This window comes from Lepisosteus oculatus, chromosome 6 (assembly GCF_040954835.1).
Source record: "Lepisosteus oculatus isolate fLepOcu1 chromosome 6, fLepOcu1.hap2, whole genome shotgun sequence".
NCBI classification, from domain to species: Eukaryota; Metazoa; Chordata; class Actinopteri; order Semionotiformes; family Lepisosteidae; genus Lepisosteus; species Lepisosteus oculatus.
Genome location: NC_090701.1, coordinates 11,894,572 through 11,918,105, shown reverse-complemented (window position 1 = coordinate 11,918,105; position 23,534 = coordinate 11,894,572). Strand labels below are relative to the sequence as shown.

Genomic DNA, 23,534 nt, shown 5'->3' with positions numbered 1-23,534 from the left:
TATATACTGGCAAATCTCTAAACGTTGTACTGTGAATAATGCACAGGACTGCAATCAAGTAAAAAAAAAAGTAAAATATAATGATCACTTACCATAACTTTCTCAAACAAGTATATTCAATGGGAGAAACTGAAGAAAAAAAGTTTTGTATAGTAGAATAAGGAACTCGATAGACAAATTAATAAAAAAACTCAAAGCTTTAAATGTACATCTTTTTGATCAAAACCAAGCACTGAAGAAAATGTAAGACATACAATTCATGATGAAATGCATTAGGTTTAATTTTAAAGCTTACAGAACTCAAATGCTTATGGAAAACTGTACAGTGCTGTATACATACAATTCTCACCTGGCTGTGAATTATTTGGATTAAGGTTCCAGTTAACCTTAAGTTTTGTAAGTTCTGCATGGTGTTTACATGTTACAGGTAGTGTATGTGTGTGCAGACAAATACACATATACAAAAAATGGCAACAAACATAATATTTGAAAAAATACAAAGTCCTTTTATTTTTTACGTTTACACATTCACACAGGATGTGATACAGAATACAAATTGTTACAGAGATATTGTTTTGTACAAAAATAGATAAACAGTGCAATTATAATTCTAAATGATTCAGTCTTTGTTGAGATCTTTGAATGCTCTGTTCAATTGTCATAGGACCTGTTAACTCATATCATCCAACTGAAGACAAGTGCAGAGTCTTTTTCCATTCAAGTTTTTTTTTTCTTTAGAGTTCCAGATTCAGCGCATCAATCCACTTTGAATGCACTGGAAGAATGTTAAGGAGACTGAACAGCTGAGACTGAGAATGGGTCAGGGCTTTTCTACACCGGTGCAGTCTGTTAATGCAAACCTCCATGATTTGGTCTAACAAACAACGGAAATCCAGGCACCTATTTAACACACAATGGTTTAGTTTATTTACGGACAGCACAAATCTGTTGCAGTTCTGACACCCCAGGTGTGAACCCCCCCTCCCAACACAATTAGCTCTGGTTAAGAAGGACCACATCGGGAACATGAAGATCTGTACATAATCCACCTGTCAAGAAAAGCTTTGCAGTTTAATTCTTCTTTCTCCTGGTAGGAGGAAAGACCTGCAAAGAGATATCAGACAACATGACTAAGTCCACTTCCCTAGGGACACTATAACCTGTAAAAGAATGAGGTGAATTTACTCAGTATCCACAACAAAGTTGGGAGGTTGACGTTAAATGTCCCCTGCATAGCAGCGGAAGTTATTTTCTCAGAAAGAAAACACGTTAACAGCATGCTCTTCCTCCACTGAAACTAAAAAAAGAAACGCATAACCGATTAATCAAGTTCTGAAACGGGATTACAGGACCTCTTCCGTACTGCACTCCACCACCTGTAGAAGTTACAAAACAACCAGATCAATTATCAAATTACGGTGAACTGCCTGATCTTTTGCCTAAAAAGAGGAAAAAAAAGAATGGGCAGATTTTAGAGTAGGACAAGAGCTGCATGTCTTATATATATATGCCTAAAAAACAACTGTTTTCATGAAAGAAAAGGATATTTTCAGAAACACAAACCAAAATACAGATCAAGACCTTATACCATATTTTAGCCAAAAAATGTTTTAGAACCTATGTCCACCATTAAGAAGGTCTTAGATATCACACAGCTCTATGAGAATGTCTATAATCCCTTGATAGTCTAAGAACATGCACACTTTTTAATATTTGAGCCCAAGCCATCTTGCTGTTATATTCACAAGGCAAGCTAAATGTCTAAGACACTTCTGAAGACGTATTCATGCCTGCTGTTGACAATACTGAGTATTTTCTATACCAAAAGAGAGAAAATGAACTTCAAATATAATTGGACTTCAGGAAAATCATTTAACACTTCAACTATTGCAAGCAATTTCTAGAAATCCAGAAGCAAACAAAATACCCATTTCTGTTTCTCAGATATTTCAGACCCATAGTCCTGTATCATTCATCATTTTGCAACGAATGTTTCCCACATACATAAATAGTACAATAATACCAATTCTTCATAACTTAAATGTGCTAAGTTGCTTTAAAACCAGCTACAGAAAGATTCAATATGAACCTGTTATAGATAAGCACCAGCTTATAATAACCTTGCGCTGTAATGTAACATTAATGTAATGCAACATTACTGTGAGACCTTTTAAAATTTATGAATGACCTTGTTTAAATTCATAGAATTGAGATTATTTCCCCCAAATAACACAAAATGTGTTTTGGAAGGTACTCTGTTTTTGGAATTATGAATACCATAACCGATTTTCTTTTCCTCATTAAGATAGGGACTTTAGAAAATGACGAAGCAGAAATAACCCATCTAGAAAAGTAACTGAGCTTTACAGTTACCCAAAGATTTATAGCTTTAAGTAAACAACTGAAAATAAAACACTTATGTAAAATAATGACACCTCATGGCTTATATACAGCACATAAAACCACAACATTACAGTTCAAATGGAAGACAATGTAGACACACTAAAACGGTTACTAGTGCTGAATTTAAAGGAATGCATGAACAAACATACCTTCTTGCCACTGACCTGAGAGTGTACCGGATGCATCTCTTAAACATAATGAAACACCTTATTTGAGGAGAAACAATGCTGATGTTGACTATACGGAAAAATGTGACAAAAAGATAAAATAACCGATTTAATTTGTATTACTTCCTTCTGAAATTCATACGGTTGAATGAAGACTTAAAAGGACTTTTCCTTTGGTCATCTTCTAGGAAACAGACTGAACTAATCAAATTACACTAAGAATTTGAACTGATCAAAATAACCCATTATTACAGTATGCACAATCTCAAAATCTTATCAAAACCTTACCAAATAGAAAACGTAAAGCTCACGAAGACTTATAAAAAAAGTTAAAAATGTCCTTTCTATTTCTAAGATACTCTTTAAAGATTAAGAAAACCCTTAATGTAAGTGTTCGTAAAATATCTTAAATCCAGAATTTGTTTCAACTCTGTTTTATCAGCCATGCTTTAAACTTGGAACTTTAAGATTTTAAGATGTTTTCCTATAAACTAAATTTATATCTTATTTCATGGGTAATATAATGTGACTTGCTTATTCAAAAACAGGAGTAAATAAAAATAGTGTTTATGAAATCAATGGTTAATGGACAGAAGTGTTCTTACTGTATAAAGGAAACAGTATGACCAAGCTAAGGCTTTAGTTATCCTTATCTTTTGGAAATCGGAAAGGTGTTGTTTCTGTACTATATACATAAAGACAGAGAAGGAAACAAATGAAATGCACAATCAATGCAACTGAAACAGGCTGATCAGAATGTACCCTTCAAAAAAAAACCAAAACCACACAAACAAAAGGAATTAAAAATATAAACTGGAAAACAAAATGATGTGCACAAAATGGGGTTATCGGGCTCCACATCTTGTGATTAAACGTATTTTAAAACCTCAATTTCAATACAAATAATACACAAATAACATTTACTTATAGACACAACCTTTATAAAATGTTTTTCTTGATACATACAAGTCTAAGAAGAACTGATCCAAAACTTTAAATGTACATTGAAGTCTACTGTAGTCCAAAACAATGATCAAGAAACAAAAATAAAAACCTAAACATTAAATGTAAATGAGATGCAATTTCTTGCACTTTAACTACATGATAAAGAACAAACTGATAATGGTTGCCCAACACCTTCCACAATAAATTTTACAGTGCGTGACATTTTCCCTCAACTAAGAACAGGAGGGAATAAAGTTAGTATTACATCCCCTGAAAACCTTACAGCCCTACTTGAAAAAGGTAAAAATCTTACCCTTTTGCATTGTGTAAAACAATGAGTTCTCAAAAAATGCATTTAAAAAAGACAGTATGCTTTCACAGGATAAAAAGAGAGGTTAAGAGCATTAAACCCCTAATGCAGCTTTCTTTGTGCATTTCACCTTCAATGAGAAACCCAAATCTAGAGTATGACTGAAAACAACAGCATGACATTTAAGAGGTCTTTTAAGTCACTTACATTTTTTCTGGATCTTGATAAAAAGATCATCACACACCACCAAGAAAAGGTGAGCAAAAAAAACAACAGCCTTACAACACTCAGCGAGAAAAGACTGGGGTTTCTGAAAAGGCTAAATAATGTTACTTATCTTCAGCTTTATACAGATGTTTCCATTTGAGAGAAACTAAAGTGGCAGAAAGCACAACAGCAACTTATTTTAAGACAACTGTAGCCCTTCCTGCAGTGATACACAGATATCTTACAAGCAGAAGTGTAAGAAAATGTAATTTGCTGCACAATGTGACGACAGTTCTTTTAAGACTTTTGAATTCTAGTTATTTTGGACAGAGATAGGCAACTTCACCTCTTCAAATATTCCCTTTGGTCCTTACATGCTCCTCCCTAATGGAGGTAAATAATGATTAACGATTACATGAAAAACATTGGATGTAATGGAATAGAAGAGTGAAGTATGCCTAACCCACATGTAATAACTGCTAAGGGCTACAGCTTTAAAATACTCAAGAAGAGCATGTCTGACTCTATAACTACCTACATTACTGATCGTTTTCTCTTATAAGGGAATCAAGATAGAGTTCTTTTTAAAGTGCATAGCACCTTCATACCTTAACCCTTGGTTAAGCAGAAAATACATTGAGGAAGCACCATACAACCCTCCTTTGTGGAACTGATCAGTTTGAAATGACAATTTTAGCAAAATGATATATGAAGTAATGTTACAACTGAGCATCTGAAAGATTAGTGAATCTATTTACTTGAGTGTCTTTTCTACATTACTAGAAATGCAAACTGACTACTGCAGTAAACATTGTTTTGAAACCAAGACCATTAAAGGAATTCAAAGTACAGTCATACCACTAATCCCCCCTAATCTGAACACAGGTATTTAAATTTAGCAATTCAAGAGAAATGGACACTTTATACTAGTATCCACATCTGATATAAACCTCCAAAGTAGGGTATAATCCCCTGAGTATTTAAACTTGAATTCTGGCATCGTTCTGCAAGGATTCTGTTACATTCTGTTCCAAAACTGTCATATATACTTGTGTGACAGCAGCAGGTCATATTTCTGCCTGGAGAAGATCTTAAATGAGTTATGAGAAGGCAGAAATATAATATTGCTTACTGGCATGCAATGCACCCTGGAAATTGTATATACTGGTACTGCAGTATGTTGTTCACGATAAGAATGCATTTAGAAACCCATTAGGGAATATATCCTGGCCTTGTTCTAAAAACGTTTTTGCCAGTGTAACCACACCTAACGGTCTTCAAACCTGTGCAATACAAAAAAAACAGTTTTCAAAATTCCTTTGAGCTTTCTGCATTTTATGCCCTACATGAACTCTGCAATCTACCAGAAATAAAAGCACGATAAATTATGTTATCAAGAACTGGAAAAACTGACATTCAAATTGTTTTTGAGAATGTTTCAGCTCTTTGCCGCTGTTAGATGTTCACCAGTCTATTACAAATTCTTACACAGAGGACACTGAACTGAGCACACAAACTGGTGCTTGTGTAAAAGTTACTGATTAAGTTACACATTCATCTTCCTTTGTTGCAAATTTGAAACTGTCTTAAATGTACAAATTATGCTTTAAGTCAGAATGATCAGCATAGCCTGATAATGGTAATTATGATAATTATGTTTCTACACTAAATAAAAATCACCCATCTTCAGTATAAGCATACCTTAGACACTAAAATATCAACTGATAGCTGTCTGCTTATTATATAACGCTCTGATTGGCACATTTGTACCAAAGTAAACCTGTCTTTTAGCAACTGAGGAGCAAGCACTGCTTTCCTATTCATCTATGCATGTATATTAACAAAACGAGGACCTAAACTTAGACTACAAGGTAGATACATAATCAGATATTACCAGAATTTTGAATAAAGTGGTTCAGCCTTCAATAGTGGGGAAGACTTATTTTCCCCAATATCGTACATCGCAACACACCTGCCATTGATTCACGAGCTTATGGGTATTTATCACTAAAGTTCCTATCTCTGAGAGTTTTGTGGCTGAACAGTGCAAGAACTGGACTGAAAGGTGGCAGTGTTAAGAATTCCAACCTAGATCTTCAATGCACTGCACTGTAGCCCTCATAGTAAGACAGACTTCACACTGTCATCCTACAGAATGACACCTGTGACGACTGTCCCGTGACGCACTGTACACATTAGTGGTTACAGTTGAGTTTGCACAAATGCAGACTATGTTGCACTTATTTGTTCAAATTTCCACATTGGACTGGGCAGATATCACTCTTCTGGTTCCAGAATACTGTCATCGCTTTCCTGACAGCTGGATTCATCAGACTTTCATCACTTTGACCAAGTGAAGGAAGCTTTCCAAGGCTGAAACTTGTGATGTGAAGATAATTATAATCTTCTAAGGCAGTACAGGAACGGGTAGTGACAAAAAGATTGTTTTCACTTCATGGGCATCCATAAAAATGTGAGGTGGCATCAAAAGTGTGGATGCAGAAGCAGTCAACGCTGACAAACAAGTCTTCGCACATTGTATCTGGTAAATAATCCACTTTACTGAACACTCTCTCAAATATTTACACGCACATATAGGTGCATGCACATGTTGCCTGATCCTATTTGTTTTCTACAAAAATCACTAATTTCTTATAATCAGACATTACAAGTTGAATAAATTGTCAACCGTAACTTCTTCTTGGTACCAAAAGAGATGACAAATCTAAAAGGAATCAACCCCAGGAGATCCACAGAAGCAGCACAGTAAAGGTATTCAATGAAGAAACAGGTGGGAGTCCTATAATCAAGACGTCACTGACTCATGCCTGGGCCACGTCATGAACAGACCGTGACTGCGATTCCTCAAGATGTGGAACACCACTGCTTACGCGGTTGGTCAGTCAGCCACCATCGCCTTGGAGTTTGGTACAACAGGCTCTTGGGGGTCTGAAGAGAGCCTGCAAGCACCCAGCGCAGTGTGGAGCGCATGGCATATCACATGTTGAATGGGTCCCAAGGGTCAGATTGTCACAGGAGTATGTCTACAGCTTTTCATTTTCCTTGTATGACACAAGGAAGCCAATTTCCAAACTGACTTTTCCAGATATGGGGGTTTAAAATAAAATCACAAAAATTTCATACACAATTTCCAGTTCCTATCACCAACAGAACTGAGAGCTCCTAAAATGCAATTACACTAACATTAACTGAACGACTAGAAGATTTCGAAAGAGGTATGCTCATGGAGAGATTGAGCGTCATGGGCACAGCAATTGCCTCTTGGGTATTGTGTACTGCTCTGAAAATGGTGATACTATACAGATTCGTCACACAGTTTTTTTTTATTTTTCTCATTTGTCCATAGCAAATATTTAGAACTTCTGAAAAGGTGTTATGAAAAATATGATAAATTACATATTTTTGTAATATAGTATACAATATATTTATTCTTTATGAGTGGAAATGCTCTCTGGAGAGATCATTGGCCTTAATCAGTATATGACAATGTATGTGAAAACTTGCACGGTCCTCAAAACATTTTAAATTCACCCTGGGTAAGGGTATCCTGTATGCAAATAATGTGCTTGTTACAGGTAATGATTAGACATTATCTACACTGAATACAGTATTATTTTGCCTAGGTTGTATTAACTTACACAACTTTTTACTGTATATATGAATACATACTGTACATATAAACACTATTTATGCCAACAGAAAGACTGCCTGAATTAAGGTATTTGTTGAAAATAAACATTGTAATAGGCTGCAGGAAGGAAGGCGTTGGCAAAATATTTCCATGAAGCCTAAGAGCAACCACATTAATTAGGATTTTATCCTGCAAATGAAAAATGTAAAATGAATCTCTATATGGATGCAGAGATTAAAACCACCAACTTTATTTTGATTGAATTCTAAATTTGAACTTGTCAATCCTTACGAAGACCAGACTATAACTGAGGAACTATATTTGTTCTATAGAAAGAGATGATTTAAAAAAAAAAACATGAAAACTACATATGATAACTGAAATGCAATAGGGCGTCACAGAGTCAAAGTCATTTTCTACCGAAAATGCAGCTCAGACCATGGAACAGTAGAAATTTGGAAATTTAAGTAAAAATGTCAGACTGCTCTGTTGGGAAGCAAAGAATATCTTCTCATTACTTGCTATGAGTTTATCAACCTAGTTACAGTTAAGAGAATGCCAGATGAGATATGCAGCTCTCAATTATAAGCAACTCAAAACTAGACCTTCACCTATTATGTCAAGAGAAACTTTTCATACCTTTGTTGAGAGAACTTATGTTACAAAAGGGAAAAGTATAAGTTACATATACACAGAAAGCTTATCCTGAAACTCAGTTTAGCAGTAACCGAAACAAATAAATCCTCTGCTGAGAAGGCATACTGTCTTTTTTAAAACCACACTGTCTGTCTCATGTTTCAAATGAAACAAAAGCAATTAAACTTAGTCAAATTTTAAAATGTCAGGAGAGAAAATCCGTCATTGAACACGATGGCTTACATTCACCCATTTACGTCCACAAGGTGGCGATATTGACAAAACTAAGGAGGCTTTCATCTGGAACGGTCACATACTGCAAATCAAAATGCAGAAAGTGACCGCTTCGGTTTGATTTGTACTGTCAAATGCTGCCATCTAAAGCCTCTCTACGGCACTGCATGGAAGAGAAAATTTAAACGGGCAGGCCAAATTGTCTTTCCAGAGTAACAGCAGCACCTACATAAAAATCAAAACTTGTTTCTTGTACAAACACAATTAAGCTGATCAATTATCCAGAAGAAACCACCTACAGAGAGATGTCCAAGCTTTCTGACCATGAATTTTCCAGATACATAGACTGAGTTTGTGAGACTGAGCTGAGTTTCTGAGAAAAAGTGTTTTAAAGATGAGAACAACCATTATCAAGTGTTATTCACTACTAATGTCTTTCTTATGCACAGGAAAAGCAAATCTTCACCAGCTTCCCTTGTAAAGTCATCACTGGTAAAGCGAGCACGTGCTGTGATTCTACGTCTGGAGTGAGCATTCATGGATGACCAGAAAATAGTCACAAGTTGTGAGTTAAAGCACAAAATCCTCAGGTAGCAGTGCACATCTTCCTGTGTCGCTGGGCCCGTTTCATCCCGTGAGTCTGCAGATTCCACTGTTCCACAAGGCTGTGTCAGGACTTGAAGCTAGATTTGCCCGTGCGTCTGTGTGCGCTGACATGAGTCTCACAGCGACCTCCCCATCATTCCCCTCCACCTCTACATCGTCATGTCACCCGGCGCTCAGTGCGAACACACAGCATCTTAGTCAGCGATCAGTGACACATTTATATGTGACAAATCTATCATGTGCCTGCAGAACGTGAAAAGAAAAGGTTTAAATGAGTGAACATACCACTACTCGATTTCAGTTTTTTTTTAAATTAAAGGGGAGTCTGTTTTTAGCTACACGGTGAAATGTTTAATTTCAAGGTAGATGGCAGTAGAAATTAATAAGCAAAAAGTTGTACCTGTGGAACCTCTGCTGAAAACTTGACGCATGCTGTGGATTACAAAATTTTGCAATGGCTTTCCTTTGTTCTGGCAGCATTTCAAACATCTGGAACAAAAAAATTAAAAAAAAACAATCAGACTACTAGGTGTGTGAAATGGGAAGCTGTGCTGAACACTGAGAAAAGATCAAAGTCAAAAGGATTTGCATATCAGAACCACAAAGTAATGCAATACCGCACCCAATCACATCTGGTTAGCTATTTAAATGTCAGAAATAAAGCTCAGAAAACAGGGCAATACTTTCATGTCACAATTTCATCTAATTCTGGCCTATCTAAACACACTAAGATGGCAACACTTCTGTTTTCATTGTTGATTTATCAGAAAATTAAAATCAGAAAATATCAAACCTACACCTGCAATAATTTTGGGCAAACCTGGATTTTATCCAGAGAACATAAACCATTTTAGAGGTACTCTAGAAGGTGCATGCCATGCTAAGAAAGCAAATAGCACAGTCACAAAGCAAAAGCTGATCCAATAGATTCCCCCATTTTATATTTTTCTCATTATATCTGATTTATCTTTAATTGATGTAAACAATTAAGAAAGACCACAGGTCAAAAGCTCACAACCTGTTTTAGACTACAGGGAATGAAGAGTTAGGCGAGATGTGGATAAAAACAGGGATTCCACTTTTCATTCAGCATCCCTATGTAACCCACCTTCTTAAAAATATATCACCATGCAGGCGATCCGAAACTCCTACACTGTCAAGAGATTAATGTTAATTGCACCCACTGCAAGGTAAGGGTAGTGATTTTAATTTACATTAATTGCTTGTCAGTGTGGCTAATTGAAACTGAACACAACCTTAGTGTTAATTGGAAAGATTAACAGCAATTAATTGCCACGAATTACTTCTTCAGACAATGACCTGGTTGCAAATAGGGCCCCGAATGGATTGAAACTGAAAGTTGCATTTGGCAGGTAGTAGAAGTTTTAATTAAATCCAGGCCAAGGTCTTTATTTCTTAAACAGGTCTGAGATCAAGTATATGATCTGGACAGAAGAGAGCGGTACTCTATTTGGCAGGAGCTAAATATAGATCACATTGTGCCTGTTGACCTAAGACACTTCAAAAAATGTTCTTTAATTTAGGTTACAATAAATGACAGGACAGTTACAAAATAAACTTGACATACTACAAGTGGGTCATAAATCTGCAGGCACTGAAAATAAGAGACTGTACACGTGAAGGAGGGAAAGAATCTCTCTCTAACACTGCCACTGACAAATAGAGGTGTCACATTTATCATTTATAACGAAGGTTACAAAACCTGATATTATGGTCAAAAATAGCATCTCCTTAAGGATTTTATAGTTAGTACTTCCCATTTTCAAAGGCATGTTCATTTGAATAAAAAAACAAAGGTTAAAAAATAAGCAAAGACCACTCAACATGTATAGCTCATTTAATTGCCCACATTAATCCTAGGATTATATCCAGTCTTTTCTTGAAAAAAGGCAGGCCACCAAAATCTTCAACAAGGCTATCTGGGTAGTATCCCTGCTACGCCCATGACTCGTGAAACAAAATGCTCACTATTACTTTGTAAAAGAACTTCTCTGTAGTTCCCACTTGCTCCCTGTAGTTTTTCTTTCAATGCTGATTTGAAAAGTCCACTGGGTTGGCCTTACTTTCACATTTCGATTTTCTATTTTGTCTGAATAATATGACATTTTAATTTAATATTGGGCACTAAAGTCGCTTCTCCAAAGTATGCTAAAGGATATGACATGAAACATTAAAGCAGCAGTTTGCTACTTCACCCTTAAGATCAGTAACTTCAGTCATTCAGGAAGAGAAAAATCACCATATGAACATGTATTCCCATGAGAATTACCCAAGGTAAATTTTCTGAGCTCTTCTGCCTTTTTACAAAATATTTCAAAAACTGAAATCCCCTGCCTCTTTTATAGCATGCAAGTTGTTTGTTAGACGTGACTATATCTGTGATTTCTATCATGAAGACACTACTACAACAAAAGCCGTGTGACATCCTGACACACCTTAATTCCAACACTGCCTGCTTTTCACCTTAGTTTTTTGGCTTTTGAGGTTGTCTGTCTTTATGTTTCGTACCCTTCTGGGATCCTGGGTCTGCCACGATGTTCCCCTTGTGGGGAACAATGTGCTGTCCTCTTCCTCTTGGACTGGAAATCAATATGGACACATTCTGAAGTAAGGAACCTATATCTTTACCCCTTAATGGTACACTGCCCTATAAGTACAGGAAATACTTCATGAATTATGAATTACAATAATGCTTAAAAGCATTAAAAGTAACTTGTAACTGCCACAAATATACAAGGTTATTAATGGGAAAATAACCTTTTACGAAGCAGGTGGACTATATTATATTCTCTTGAGCAGCCATTATAAAGGTAAATTAATTACGGTGATTAAAATTTGTCATAAACAGGGGTCATCAACAAGGACAATTGAAAGTCACAGGCATATGTAGCCAACATTAGAAGAAAACCCAGCATGATTTACAATATGTTAATATGTTAAAGATGCTGTCTTGTGGGATTCTGTCCCATTCCTTTTGTGCAACCTGGACAGGCACGTGCCTGTTTACTGGTCTCTGACTTCTAAAGGCCACACACCATTGCAGCATGTTCCACAATTTTTCAACAGGTCTGAGAAAGGACTTCAAAGCATAACTACCCCTTTCTCACCTCACAAGAATTCCGCTGTTATACAGGCAACAATGCTGTCATCTCATGATGTGCCCACATAGTGCAGCTTTAGCACTTGACTAATGTAGTGCTTTTGAGTGACATCAATTACTCCAAGAGGAGTTTTATAATACACACTGCTGCCGCCTGCCTGATGCACACCTAGACTTGTCCATTGATTGGTCAACAATTAGTGCATATTTCTGCATGTCTGCACTAAACTCATGGATGTGCATCAAAGTGATGCACAGTATATCTTCATTCACTGCACAAGAGAACCTGTCTCCAGTGATGGCAACTTCGCCCAAGATTTAGTTTTTTCACGGCATTCTGTTACAATGGTGAACTGTTGAGCCCTGTGAGGTTATCGGCCCTGAAAACGCCTTCGCACAACTGAACATCTAATGTACAAGTGTCTCTTTTGCAGTTGAACTGGTTGCAGGAAAATTACAAATCTTGAGCTTGACATTAAACAGGTTAAATAACTATCATATGTAAATAATCAACCCTCTCTCCAAAGAAGTGATTCAGTGCTTCTACAACAAAGTCATTGCAGTGTATCACCATCAGTCGAGAATGACTGATGCCAAATGTTACGTTTTGTAACGTGCTTTTTTTGGAATGGGACGGTATAGGAATAATACAGAGAGGACAGGGAAAGAAAAAAACGGTTCTCGGTAATAACAGGACACTTGCTTCCAATAGTAGAGGTAAACAGAATTTTAGCAAAAAGTGTTGAAAAAGCTGGTCTTAGAGTAACTTATATATTGCTGCAGTGTAAAAGCAATGTTCAGGCAGTCTTTTGTAGGTGCAAAGGAAACAGTATGCTTCTGCAGCACATGTAAGTCTGTACTTAAAAATTTCAACCCAGGATGGGACCAAATGGCCTTAAGGGGTATAAATGCTGTACACTGACAAGCAGAAACAAAAGCAAACTAAGATCACATCCTAAGATCTGACATACAATTAACATTTTGAAAATGTATACATTTCAAATCATACAGCTTCTTATCATTTATAGAAATCATTGATTAAATGAAATTATCTATCATTTCTCTTGCATATCTTATTGCATGAGGCAGTGGACACTGCTTGCTGAACATGGTGATTTACCTTTCAACCTCATATTTAGAGCACACTGCTCAAGCACCAAAAACAAAAGCTAAAGAAAGATTTACTTCATTAATGAGATCAAGGGTTGTGATTCCTAAATAATTTAGGCCAGATAATATTTACTTAGGTAATGTGTGTTTCAAATGAGACACTACAGTGAACTATAAGTTAGATTTTAGTATTTCTCAAAAATTTATTTTTCAAAAATTCACACAGGAGTGAGGTAGCCAAACATTTGATATCAACTTATAAAGCAAGAATAACAGCAGAAATGTACAACTTATGTGGTGGGATTGCAATTCAAGTTCATTAACAAAATGTTTAATAAAAGCTCTTGAAAATGCTTGCCTTCTAGAGATCATAAAAAGAAGAATATACACTATAAATGACCCTTATCTTTCACCTTACCCATGAAAGGCAAGTGCAGTGACCTACAAACCTGGTATAATGCCAATTTAAGGCTGCAGGCAGCAACATGTATCAATAAGCAAAAGAAAAAATAACTATACCCCTGCTGTAATCCATCTCTTTACAGACCCTTTTTTATGCAACAAACAAAATGCACAGGCCACCACTAAACATAAATGGAATCATCTTCATTAAGTACAATTTGCTCCTCTAAGAACTCTATTAGAAAACAAAAGCCAGTTTCTAAGAAAATAAAGTACATTCATTAAGTACCAGAAGGGAAAAAATAATACCCATTAGAAACTTGTGATTCTATGGACTGAAATAATGATAAATAATTTAAAGAAAATCACTTTTAGCATTAAAGTGCAATTTGGAAAAAGATTTCGCCAAAAGGGTGAGATCTTTCAGATGGGATTATGTGGTTTAGATTTTCGAAGGTAACAGAGGTAAGTAAAACTCAGAAGGCTAACTAGAAAACAGAACACAGGATGTGGTTCAGGGTCTCATGGCCTAACAAATGACACAATATGTTCAAATTGGAGCTTCTCTGGCACTCTTCCTTTTCATTAAAAAAGGCACATTGTCACACTAACACAAGCAGAAAAACTCAGAAATTAAATTTCGAGACCACGGAACTTGCACAAACCCCCCTTTTTAAATTAGACCTAGAAACAGAAGGCGTCAAATTTTAAAAATGCCAAGTAATGTTAATATATGCCTGCATCGTTCTCAGAGGTGAACCGAATGTTTGCACACCTCACTTCAGACAAAAAGTACTAGCATTAAATTTATCCTAAAACGCACAGCACAACTGATATGATACCCTTGTGAAACACTCCCTGGTGTAATACCACAGCTGAACGTTCTTACAGCACAGCTTGGGCACATAATCTACATGGACCCAAAGTTACAGCAGTAGCTCACAGACATGGCAAGGAACAGGATTCGGTGACAAGAGAAATAAACCAGAGAAAGGTGATAATGGAACAAGGTGTATCTGATCTTCACATTGTCTTCATCTTTTGGAAAGTTATCACAATGAAGAACATACTGCACAGAGCCTATCATGCCAGGGTTCAAAAAGAGGAGAGCTGGCTGCTACTTTTCTACTGTGACAATCTTCACCGCTTGGGGTTAATAATTGATCCTCACAACAAGGTCAGGCTTCCACCTCTCAACTAGGCCAGGGGACTCTCTCCAGGTCAAAGATTCCCGACTCCTGTCACGGCCAATTCAAAAAGACTCGTTTTAGACGCGACGCAGTACCACACAAAAAGAATATGCCTATACAGTGCCTTGCAAATACTTTCACCTCCAGCCCACATCATAAAAAGTTGTATTTTCACAAATGTTTATTCAAAACTGCATCAAGCTCAACAGTTACATATGAAGTAGGTTAAACCAGCAAATATTCAACCTGAATTGTGAAAGTGAATTGAATATTAAAATCACAAATCGCTGACTGAATAAGTATTCAACCCCAATGTTCAGGAGTTAGTGATTTTGGCGTCAATAAGGGCTGAGTCTTTTTCAGTAGGTCTCCACGTGTTTTGCACAGCGGGAAGGTGCAATTTTTTGTCTAATGTTCCTGGGAAAATAGTGTTCTGTTAAAATGTGAATCTTTCTCTTAGTTTTAGATTCTTGGCTGACTCAAGCAAGTTTTCCTCTAGGATCCACTTATTCTCAGCACCACCTATTTTCCCCTCAACACTGACAAGCTTCCTAGTCCCTGATGACGAGGGGCATTCCCATAACATGCCATTTCCACACCACTGTAGTCTGACAGCTAGAATGGTACTGAATGGGAAATGTGCTGCATTGATCTTACTCTGCATATGACATTGTCTTTAGATGAAAACGTTCAATGCCCATCTCCCCTGAACACGCAATCGTTTATAATGTCTGTCGTTCTTTAATTTGTCAAATATTTCAAATAATGGCATCTTTATTGCCACTCGCCAATATGCATCTTTAGATGTAGAGATAACACGGATATCATCCAGGATATGCATCAGCACTGACTTCAGTCTCAGACACGGAACTTGGTAAACGTGGCCTCATGGTGGCACCTCTAAACAGTTTCCTGCTAGTCAGGCTGGAAAGGTGGTCTGATGCAGGTTGTGACAGGATAGTATAATGGATATTCCACTTCTTAAAGATTGTCTATGAACTTTAAAATTCAGCAAAAGAAGTTCTTCTCTGCTACTTTATCCCCGATTTTTTCCAAAATAGCTTTGATCTTCGTGGCTGGTTTGTCATCTCACTATGCGAGTTGTCGCTTAAAGGTCAATACCTAACAACAGGCTAGATGTGCTGAATGGCTTCTTTTTAATCTGGAATCTCTTATGTTCTTAAAAGGGGAACGAAGAGACAGATGCAATCTGTAGTCATCTTTGGTTACTCAAAGGGAGATAAATAATTTTGCAACTTTTTAAACTAATCTTTTGCACCTGAACCTAATGTAGGATTGCTATAACAGAGGGGTTCAATACAACTGAGAGACTTTGTAGTAATTTTCTACAAAATTCCGACTTCTATACATAATACATTTCTAAACTATCCGTTTGATACAGATTCACATTATAAAGTCCTATTTAAAAGTGTCCTTATTACAAGCTAAGGAGGAAATCAAATGTGGGAAAATGGGGTGAAAATTTCTGAAAGGCACTATATAGTGAACTATTTATGAACTTGCAAGATACCAAAATCAGTGATTAGAATGTATTCTCTTAATACAATTAAGTATTTCATGTAAATGTTTTGTTTCTAATAACCCATTTTATTCAAAGTTAAAGTAATTAGAGCTGCTTTATGCATCTCTCTCTTCCATTAATGAATGAATGAGAAAATCTCACTAAAATGCAAAAATACCATGAAATCTGGTGATCAACAAGGAGAACATAACATAAAAGTAGCGATCCCTTAGAGCAAAGATTCCCAAAACCCCCATTCAAAACTCTGAACTGTAACAGTAACTATAAACAAGAAAAAATAACCCATGAGTGATTAGATCCCAGCGGTTTCGACAACTGTAGGCAATTTCATTGTCTCATACTGCACATCTGAATGAAATATGGGTCTTTGTACTGAAACAATTCAGAAGTTCAGGTTTTAAATCACTATTGATTTCGTATGCTAAGGTCCCCAACAGCCAGGAGGTAATCTTCCACAAAAAAGCAATAACAGAAAGCTTTTATCTTTGTCTTTTTAAATCTAATGTCTATGCTTTATACAAGACAGTGAGTCATTTTATGGGCCCTTAAACACTTACTTTATATGGATCTGTCCTTGCTCTCCAATAATATTGTGCTATGAGGGAAAGAGCAGACATACATGATATAGACCCCAATTTAGTCCAGAAAAAAAAACATTTAACCAAAGTATTTATCTACCATGAACATTTCAACGCTTAAGAAATATTAGGACAGTGATTTTTTCAAGAACAAATGTGTCCACTTTTAATAAATGTCTGCAAAAATACATCTAGGAACTTTACCTCAATGCTTACAGAACTACGTTAAAAATTGATCATAATATTATACATTCCTAATAAAATTAATCTGTGACAAAAGGTCAGATAATTAATTCTTCAATACTATAATACTTTTCAGCAAATCTGAAAGTTTCTTTAATAGTAATTCTCATTTGTATCAGTCCATTAGTCCTTTCCTGGGATGCATATCAGACTTATTAACTGACAAGACTAATTAGAGTTGTATCTTTTCAATCATTTGCCGCCCACAAATTACTTTAATGAAATGATCACCTATTATTTTTTATGGGAGGGAGTCAATTGTTCCCATTTTCTGAAAATATTTAGGGGCTTATTCTCAAGAGCATTTATCTATTGCCAAGACTAGGCTATACACACTTCTGACATGTTCTTGGGTGTTTGCATGGACTACTGCTTGGTCTAGACAATCAGAAAAGTGACGTAAGATTCTGAGGTACCTGCGCATGAACAAGTTTCTCCTATTGGAAACTACTTACAGAAGAGCTGACATTGCTTGAAATGATCCTAGCATTTATAAGAATGTCTCCTCAGAAGCCGGTTTTTGAAAGCACGCATTTTGAAATTACACATCGTATTAGAAGTGGTTGGGCTTTTTGAATTTGCAGCTAAATTAATCAACAGTGCAGTTTTGCAGTCACTAGCTAGCTGCTAGCAAAGTTTAAATTTCTTAAGATAACCTGTATTCTTTTTAAAGACTTAAGCCTTGGTTTAACCTCTGGCATCTAGGCAGCAGGTTGGTCTACACTTCAAACATTCCAGAATAACTAAAATAGTCAAGATGTTCAGGATGCATAAGTATCTCCAAAACATGTACACATCACTGATCAGTACTTTCAGAAACAGAACATATCACCTATAGAAGTCCTGAGAATGAAGATATTTGATAAAGTGCTTAGATGGTTTAGCTAAATTATATGTTTCATATATACCAGATGAATTTTTAGAGCAATAAATAACAAATGCAAGGAAATTATTCACAATACAGAAAAACAATGATAATACCATTAAGCATTTGGGAATACTCGGGACCCTTTATTTGTATTTATTATTGGGATTAATTTAACACTGGGTTTTATTTTTTATTCAAATCCATTAAAATAGTTTTCTCTCTCAGGGATGATTTAAACATTCCATAATGAGAAATATGTTTGTCACACACAATCAGCAGAAATGGACGGAAAGAGTATACTGCCTTTAAACCATGAAAATAAAAATATTAAGAGCCACATATACATAGAACATTACTATTAAGGCCAAACTTTTCTTTAGGTGATTCCAACAGCACAGTCAAGATAGATCTCAATATTTTATGTCTGAATATATCAGGTATAATAAAAAGTACACATTTTTCATAGTTTCTGAAGCTCCTGAAGGTGCATGCTATTCCTTATCCCCAAATCAAACAGAAACGGAAGTGACAATGAAACTGAAACCTCAGAATAGCAAAGATATTACCCTTCTCTTCCGTGCCACAATAATTTCAATAGTGACAATCAGCATTTAAGTTTTAACTATGAAAGTAAAGACTGAGTCCATCATTGTGGGAAAAACTGCTGTTTTATAACTCCAATACTTCTCATTTTTGAATGTGTTAGTATAGAATGTTTAGCTGAATAAACAAGTATTGTTGTTCTGATGCGCGGTTAAGGTTTTAAAGTGACTACCAATTTCAGCAAAACACGCAGCCCATGCATACTTCATAAAAACAAAAATGGAACGACTTCTCGCTTTATTTTATTTCCATCACAAAACATTCAAATATAAAACCTATGAACTTATTTATTTTATGGTGAAAGATTGTTTACCATAGTAAGCAAAATTGTTCCTTAGAGTTCAAGTGTGGATTAACAATGTGGTATACTGCTAATCCAAGAACTTTACTACACAATGGCCAATGCCATTCTTCCATTTAATTAAAATTGAATTTAATTTCCAATTAGCAAATTGTTGCTGAATGCAAATAGTCCTGCTTTACTAGTTTGCAACTGTGCAATGCGTAAAACCATCAACCCTGTTATTTCAGATATTCAAAAAACCTCAAACATATTTGCTACTCAAGTAGCAAAGAATTAATACAACAGATCGAATTTCTTTACCCCTTCTCTGTCTCCTTACAAATGAAGCAGTTGTATAAACATGAAGCCCAATCAGACTGCATGCACTTTCAAAAAGTTAATATTAGCAGCTCACGATGCTCATGATAAAGAGCTGCTAGAAAAGGGTTAATCAGTTTCACAGTAAATTGCACTGATAATATCAACCTTCGAGGGTGAAAAGACTTCTGACAGCGAAGAGCATAAAGAAGGGTGACCTACCTGAATGGGTCCTACTGACATCAGCAGGTTTTTCAGTTGGACATCAGTGGTTGACGAAGAAAGCCCTTCAATTGACACGATGCATGGCTGAGTCTCCACCACTCGCATGTTCTGTTTGTTTGGCATCAAGCGGCCCCGGCCCATCTGGCCTGCTCCCACTCTGCCTCGCCCCTGCATAACAACCTGCCGAGAGCACAAGGTGTGGAGTGAGCCAACCAATTTAGTTTGCCCTTCTGCCGCCTGCTGATGTTTTAATAGTTGGAATTAAAATTCAGGAAAAAATACAAAAATATCGGTGTCTAAATCTACTGTTTGAGACATCTCATCCTTATAAAATTAGCCATCATTCGTATTATGGCTGACACTTTAAATGCAGTATTATACTTGAGTATTATAGTTGTGATTTTGCTCTGTTTTTTTGCAAACCATTAAAATACACTTTATGACATGGATGCAGACGTAAGTTGTCTGAGACATCTGCACACACACGATTATAAAGAACTTCAACACCATCAGAGAAAGCAATCAATTAAATCAAGCAGGTGCCTTAAACTTCCAATTTTAAATATGTTCAAACACAAAAGATGCAAATACGAACATGTATGCTTAAATCTGCCCATGTGTAAACTGTAAACATCCCTTCTCACTCTTCCCGGTCTCATATATTAAGTTCTAAGAAGCACATTTGTGTGTAATTTGTTACTTTGTTTTTAGTACAATACCAAAAATATACAAAATTCCACAGTAACCATCAGACGCCATTCCAAAATGTGTCAAAATGGCAACATAAATGTTATTCACACACCACAAAATGAAAAATTATGAATGCAAAAAATGGTAAGACAATTGCCAACTTTTAATTTATGTATCGGTCACTCTTTCAACGTCTCCATGTGATTCCTCTCCTAGGAAGCAAGTACAATACTGTAGGCCAAATGTAAGAAAGACAAACTGCATGTGTCAACACCAACTAAAAAAGCCTCAGCAGCTGGGTCCAGAAACCAGTATTCACTGGCAACTTTTCATAGCTGCTTTACATGCTTATCTTTACAAGCGGATTTGTACTAAAAGAAAAATCGCTGTGGATCTTTGCTGAAACAGCAACGTACTCCAGTCTTCATCTCAAGGCTGAAACTGAATCCAACACACAAACTGCAAATCTAACAGAGTAACATTCCACATGTCTACTGAAACCAGAAACACATGAAACTCCCTAAATGTGGACCTTTGAAAGTTTTTTTGGTTTTACAAACACGCCACTAAAAATAGACAAACAAGATGTAGGTAATTTCTTCAAGCAGAACGCAAACAACTGCAAATGAGTCATGAACATCTAACCAAAACAGTCAAGTTTGAGGAATCAGATCTGTGGAGTTAAGCTGCTTTCTCCAACATCATGGAACGGGCCAAGTGGTGCTTGTCAAGTGTCCCTGCGTGGAGACCATCGCCATTTACAGTCTATGGCAAGAATCTTTTCCCCCCCCCGATCAAATAAAATTCCCATTGTTATAAATAATTATGTGAAATAAACAGTTAAATTGTTACTTTCTTCATACACCCAGCATATATGTTCTTTTTTTTAGAAAAGGTCTGATTTTCTCAGGACCCAACTAATGATCAGAGAAAGGACTACTGTACTGGGGGAGGGAGGCTGTGTGGGTAACTCACCCTGTTTTGAGACTGAATGCCAAAAGTGCCTCTCCCTCCCTGCAGGCCTGCTTGCTGCTGGTTCTGCTTTTGTTGCTGCAGGTGCTGGACTGGTGCCCTGCCCATGGTTACCTTCCGCAGAGGCACCTGCCTCTGCTGCTGCACTGGCTGCCTCTGTTGCTGAGGTGGAGGCTGGATCCTCTGTTGCTGCTGCTGCTGCTGCTGCTGCACTGGATCAGTGTAGTCAGGTTCTTCTTCCCCCTGTAGATTAAACACCTTGGGACTTAACAGTCTCCCCTTGCTCTGTCATCTACCATCAGGACAATGGCACACGGTTAATGGTTAATCAATACAAGTCAAGAAGTAAGGCACAAAACCGTAATATCAAAGTAATAACCTCAAGTGATGATTCCTGTTGATGGAGAAACGTGTATGAATTTTGTTTTATTAATGTTAAGTACTACATTTCGTATTTGTGGTGCTTAGAAGCTTTTGCTTTGAGGCAATCAAAGTAGGCATGAAGCTATGATAACTCTCTGAATGAGTACCCTGAGTGCGAAGATTTCTTAAGGACAGAAAAGTTCAGGATTGCTTGCTTCTTCTTGGCCTGTGTAACAAGAGGTCAAAAATGCTCAGGAAAACAAGTTACACTTTGCTGATGCTCTGCAGGGAGACTCTCATGGGAAGTGCTTATTAAAATCTGGACTGCGAGAACTTTAAAAATTATATTCTCTAGCACAAATGTACCCTGGTAAATACCTAGGTTACAAAACATGCAGCACTGAACCTCTAGATATACCCTTAACTTTTATGCCAGTGAATTAACCTTTTTTGATTTACAACCATTTCTCTTTTTCTTTGAACGCCTATTGATAGCTCAGCAAACTATGTGAAAGTTTTGTCTACTACCTTTAAACCAGGAAAAGGTACAGTTTCACCAATCCCAGCTTAAAATATGTAACACAAAATGCACCCAGATGTCACTTCTTCCAGATGGAGAGAGAACATTTTTCCAATCTTGCTGCTGCTTAAAATATACTACTATGAATTCCACTCTGATGTATAAAATTTGTAAGATGTCTCTGTGCCTTAATTACTAAACAACAAAAAACAGATTATTTTTTGTGCGACTTCAAACAAGTTTTAAAAGCTTTCTGATGCTAGTGGTAATGTGACTTTAAACAAAATAAATCTAAAATTGGATATACAATGGTTAAAACAGAGGAAAAATAGAGAGCTGTCATATTAAAAGGCATACGTTCCAAAATATACAAACCGCCCATTTTCCAATTAGGAACAGCCAAGGTATAAATATCAACCTTCAACACGAAAATCAGGGTCATGGTTATGAATACTCAATCATGAGCTCTCTTATAGTAGTATTACCTAAGTGTTGAGACTGCTCATTTAAATATGCTAGGGCTCAGTACAGAATATAAAACAGCATTTCATTAGACCACTTGACCACTGAGAAAAACGAATGTGGCTAACCCAGCTACTCCATGTTACAGCACACTCCCTAGTTCAGATCTACACAAGACCTGCCCATAAAGTGTGCACTGATTTTTCTAATTATGTTGTGCTATTTTTGGTATGTTATTCTGAGTGCCTACTGATAGTCAGTGACAGTGTAGCTGTTGCACATTTAATAAATGATTCTAGCACTGGAGAAGTCAGTAAACATGCTAAATGCACGAAAGTTTTTGCTCAACATTTTTCTAGTTCTGCCAGGAATTATGTTCTCTTGATAATGAATCCAAATGCTGCACAACCTGCCTGGAAATAAAAATACTCTGAGCTGATTCCTCAATTAGGTTTTTATAATTGAGTGCAAATTCCTAAGACTTCAACAGAGCAATTTATATTTTTAAACAGCCAACCAAATCTTTAATCATACGATAATAGATAACTGTGAGGGAATCTGATTCAAAATGTTTATGACAGAATTATTGTTCAAGGTTTTTTGCAGTTTTGTGCAAAAGATGGAAGCATTTAATAAAATCAGTGAAAACTACTTTCTGCTGACACTGCTTCAAATCAAAGATGGGAAACCAAACAGAGGTATCAGTAAAAGTAAAAATCTAAATTTCTATACTTTTACAACCAATATTCTTCAATTGCACCGTTCAGGGATCATGCCTGAAGTTAAAATGTTCCGAGAGTTTTGTAGTTGAACGAATGTAAATTTAATGTTTACAATAACTAACTATAGCAAAGGCAACAGGACATAAAATAATCAAGTTTAA

At 36.4% G+C, this 23,534-nt stretch overlaps 1 protein-coding gene across 5 annotated transcripts in view; it reads right to left on the bottom strand.

Moving 5' to 3' along the window:
* Nucleotides 1-485: 485 nt before the first annotated feature.
* rbm33a (RNA binding motif protein 33a) overlaps nucleotides 486-23,534 on the bottom strand; it is a 61,219-nt gene continuing 38,170 nt past the window's right edge. For 3 of the 5 annotated variants that reach the window (XM_069190982.1, XM_069190984.1, XM_069190983.1), the window contains exons 16-19: nucleotides 21,310-21,549; nucleotides 19,642-19,824; nucleotides 9,561-9,649; nucleotides 486-9,403 (exon numbers count right to left, since the gene is read on the bottom strand). In XM_069190982.1, coding sequence (XP_069047083.1) covers nucleotides 9,355-9,403; nucleotides 9,561-9,649; nucleotides 19,642-19,824; nucleotides 21,310-21,549 — 561 coding nt within the window. In that variant the 3' untranslated portion in view covers nucleotides 486-9,354. Of the gene's footprint in view, nucleotides 9,404-9,560; nucleotides 9,650-13,572; nucleotides 15,032-17,083; nucleotides 17,122-19,641; nucleotides 19,825-21,309; nucleotides 21,550-23,534 lie in introns of those variants that run through there. The other 2 variants (XM_069190986.1, XM_069190985.1) reach the window with 2 other exon arrangements.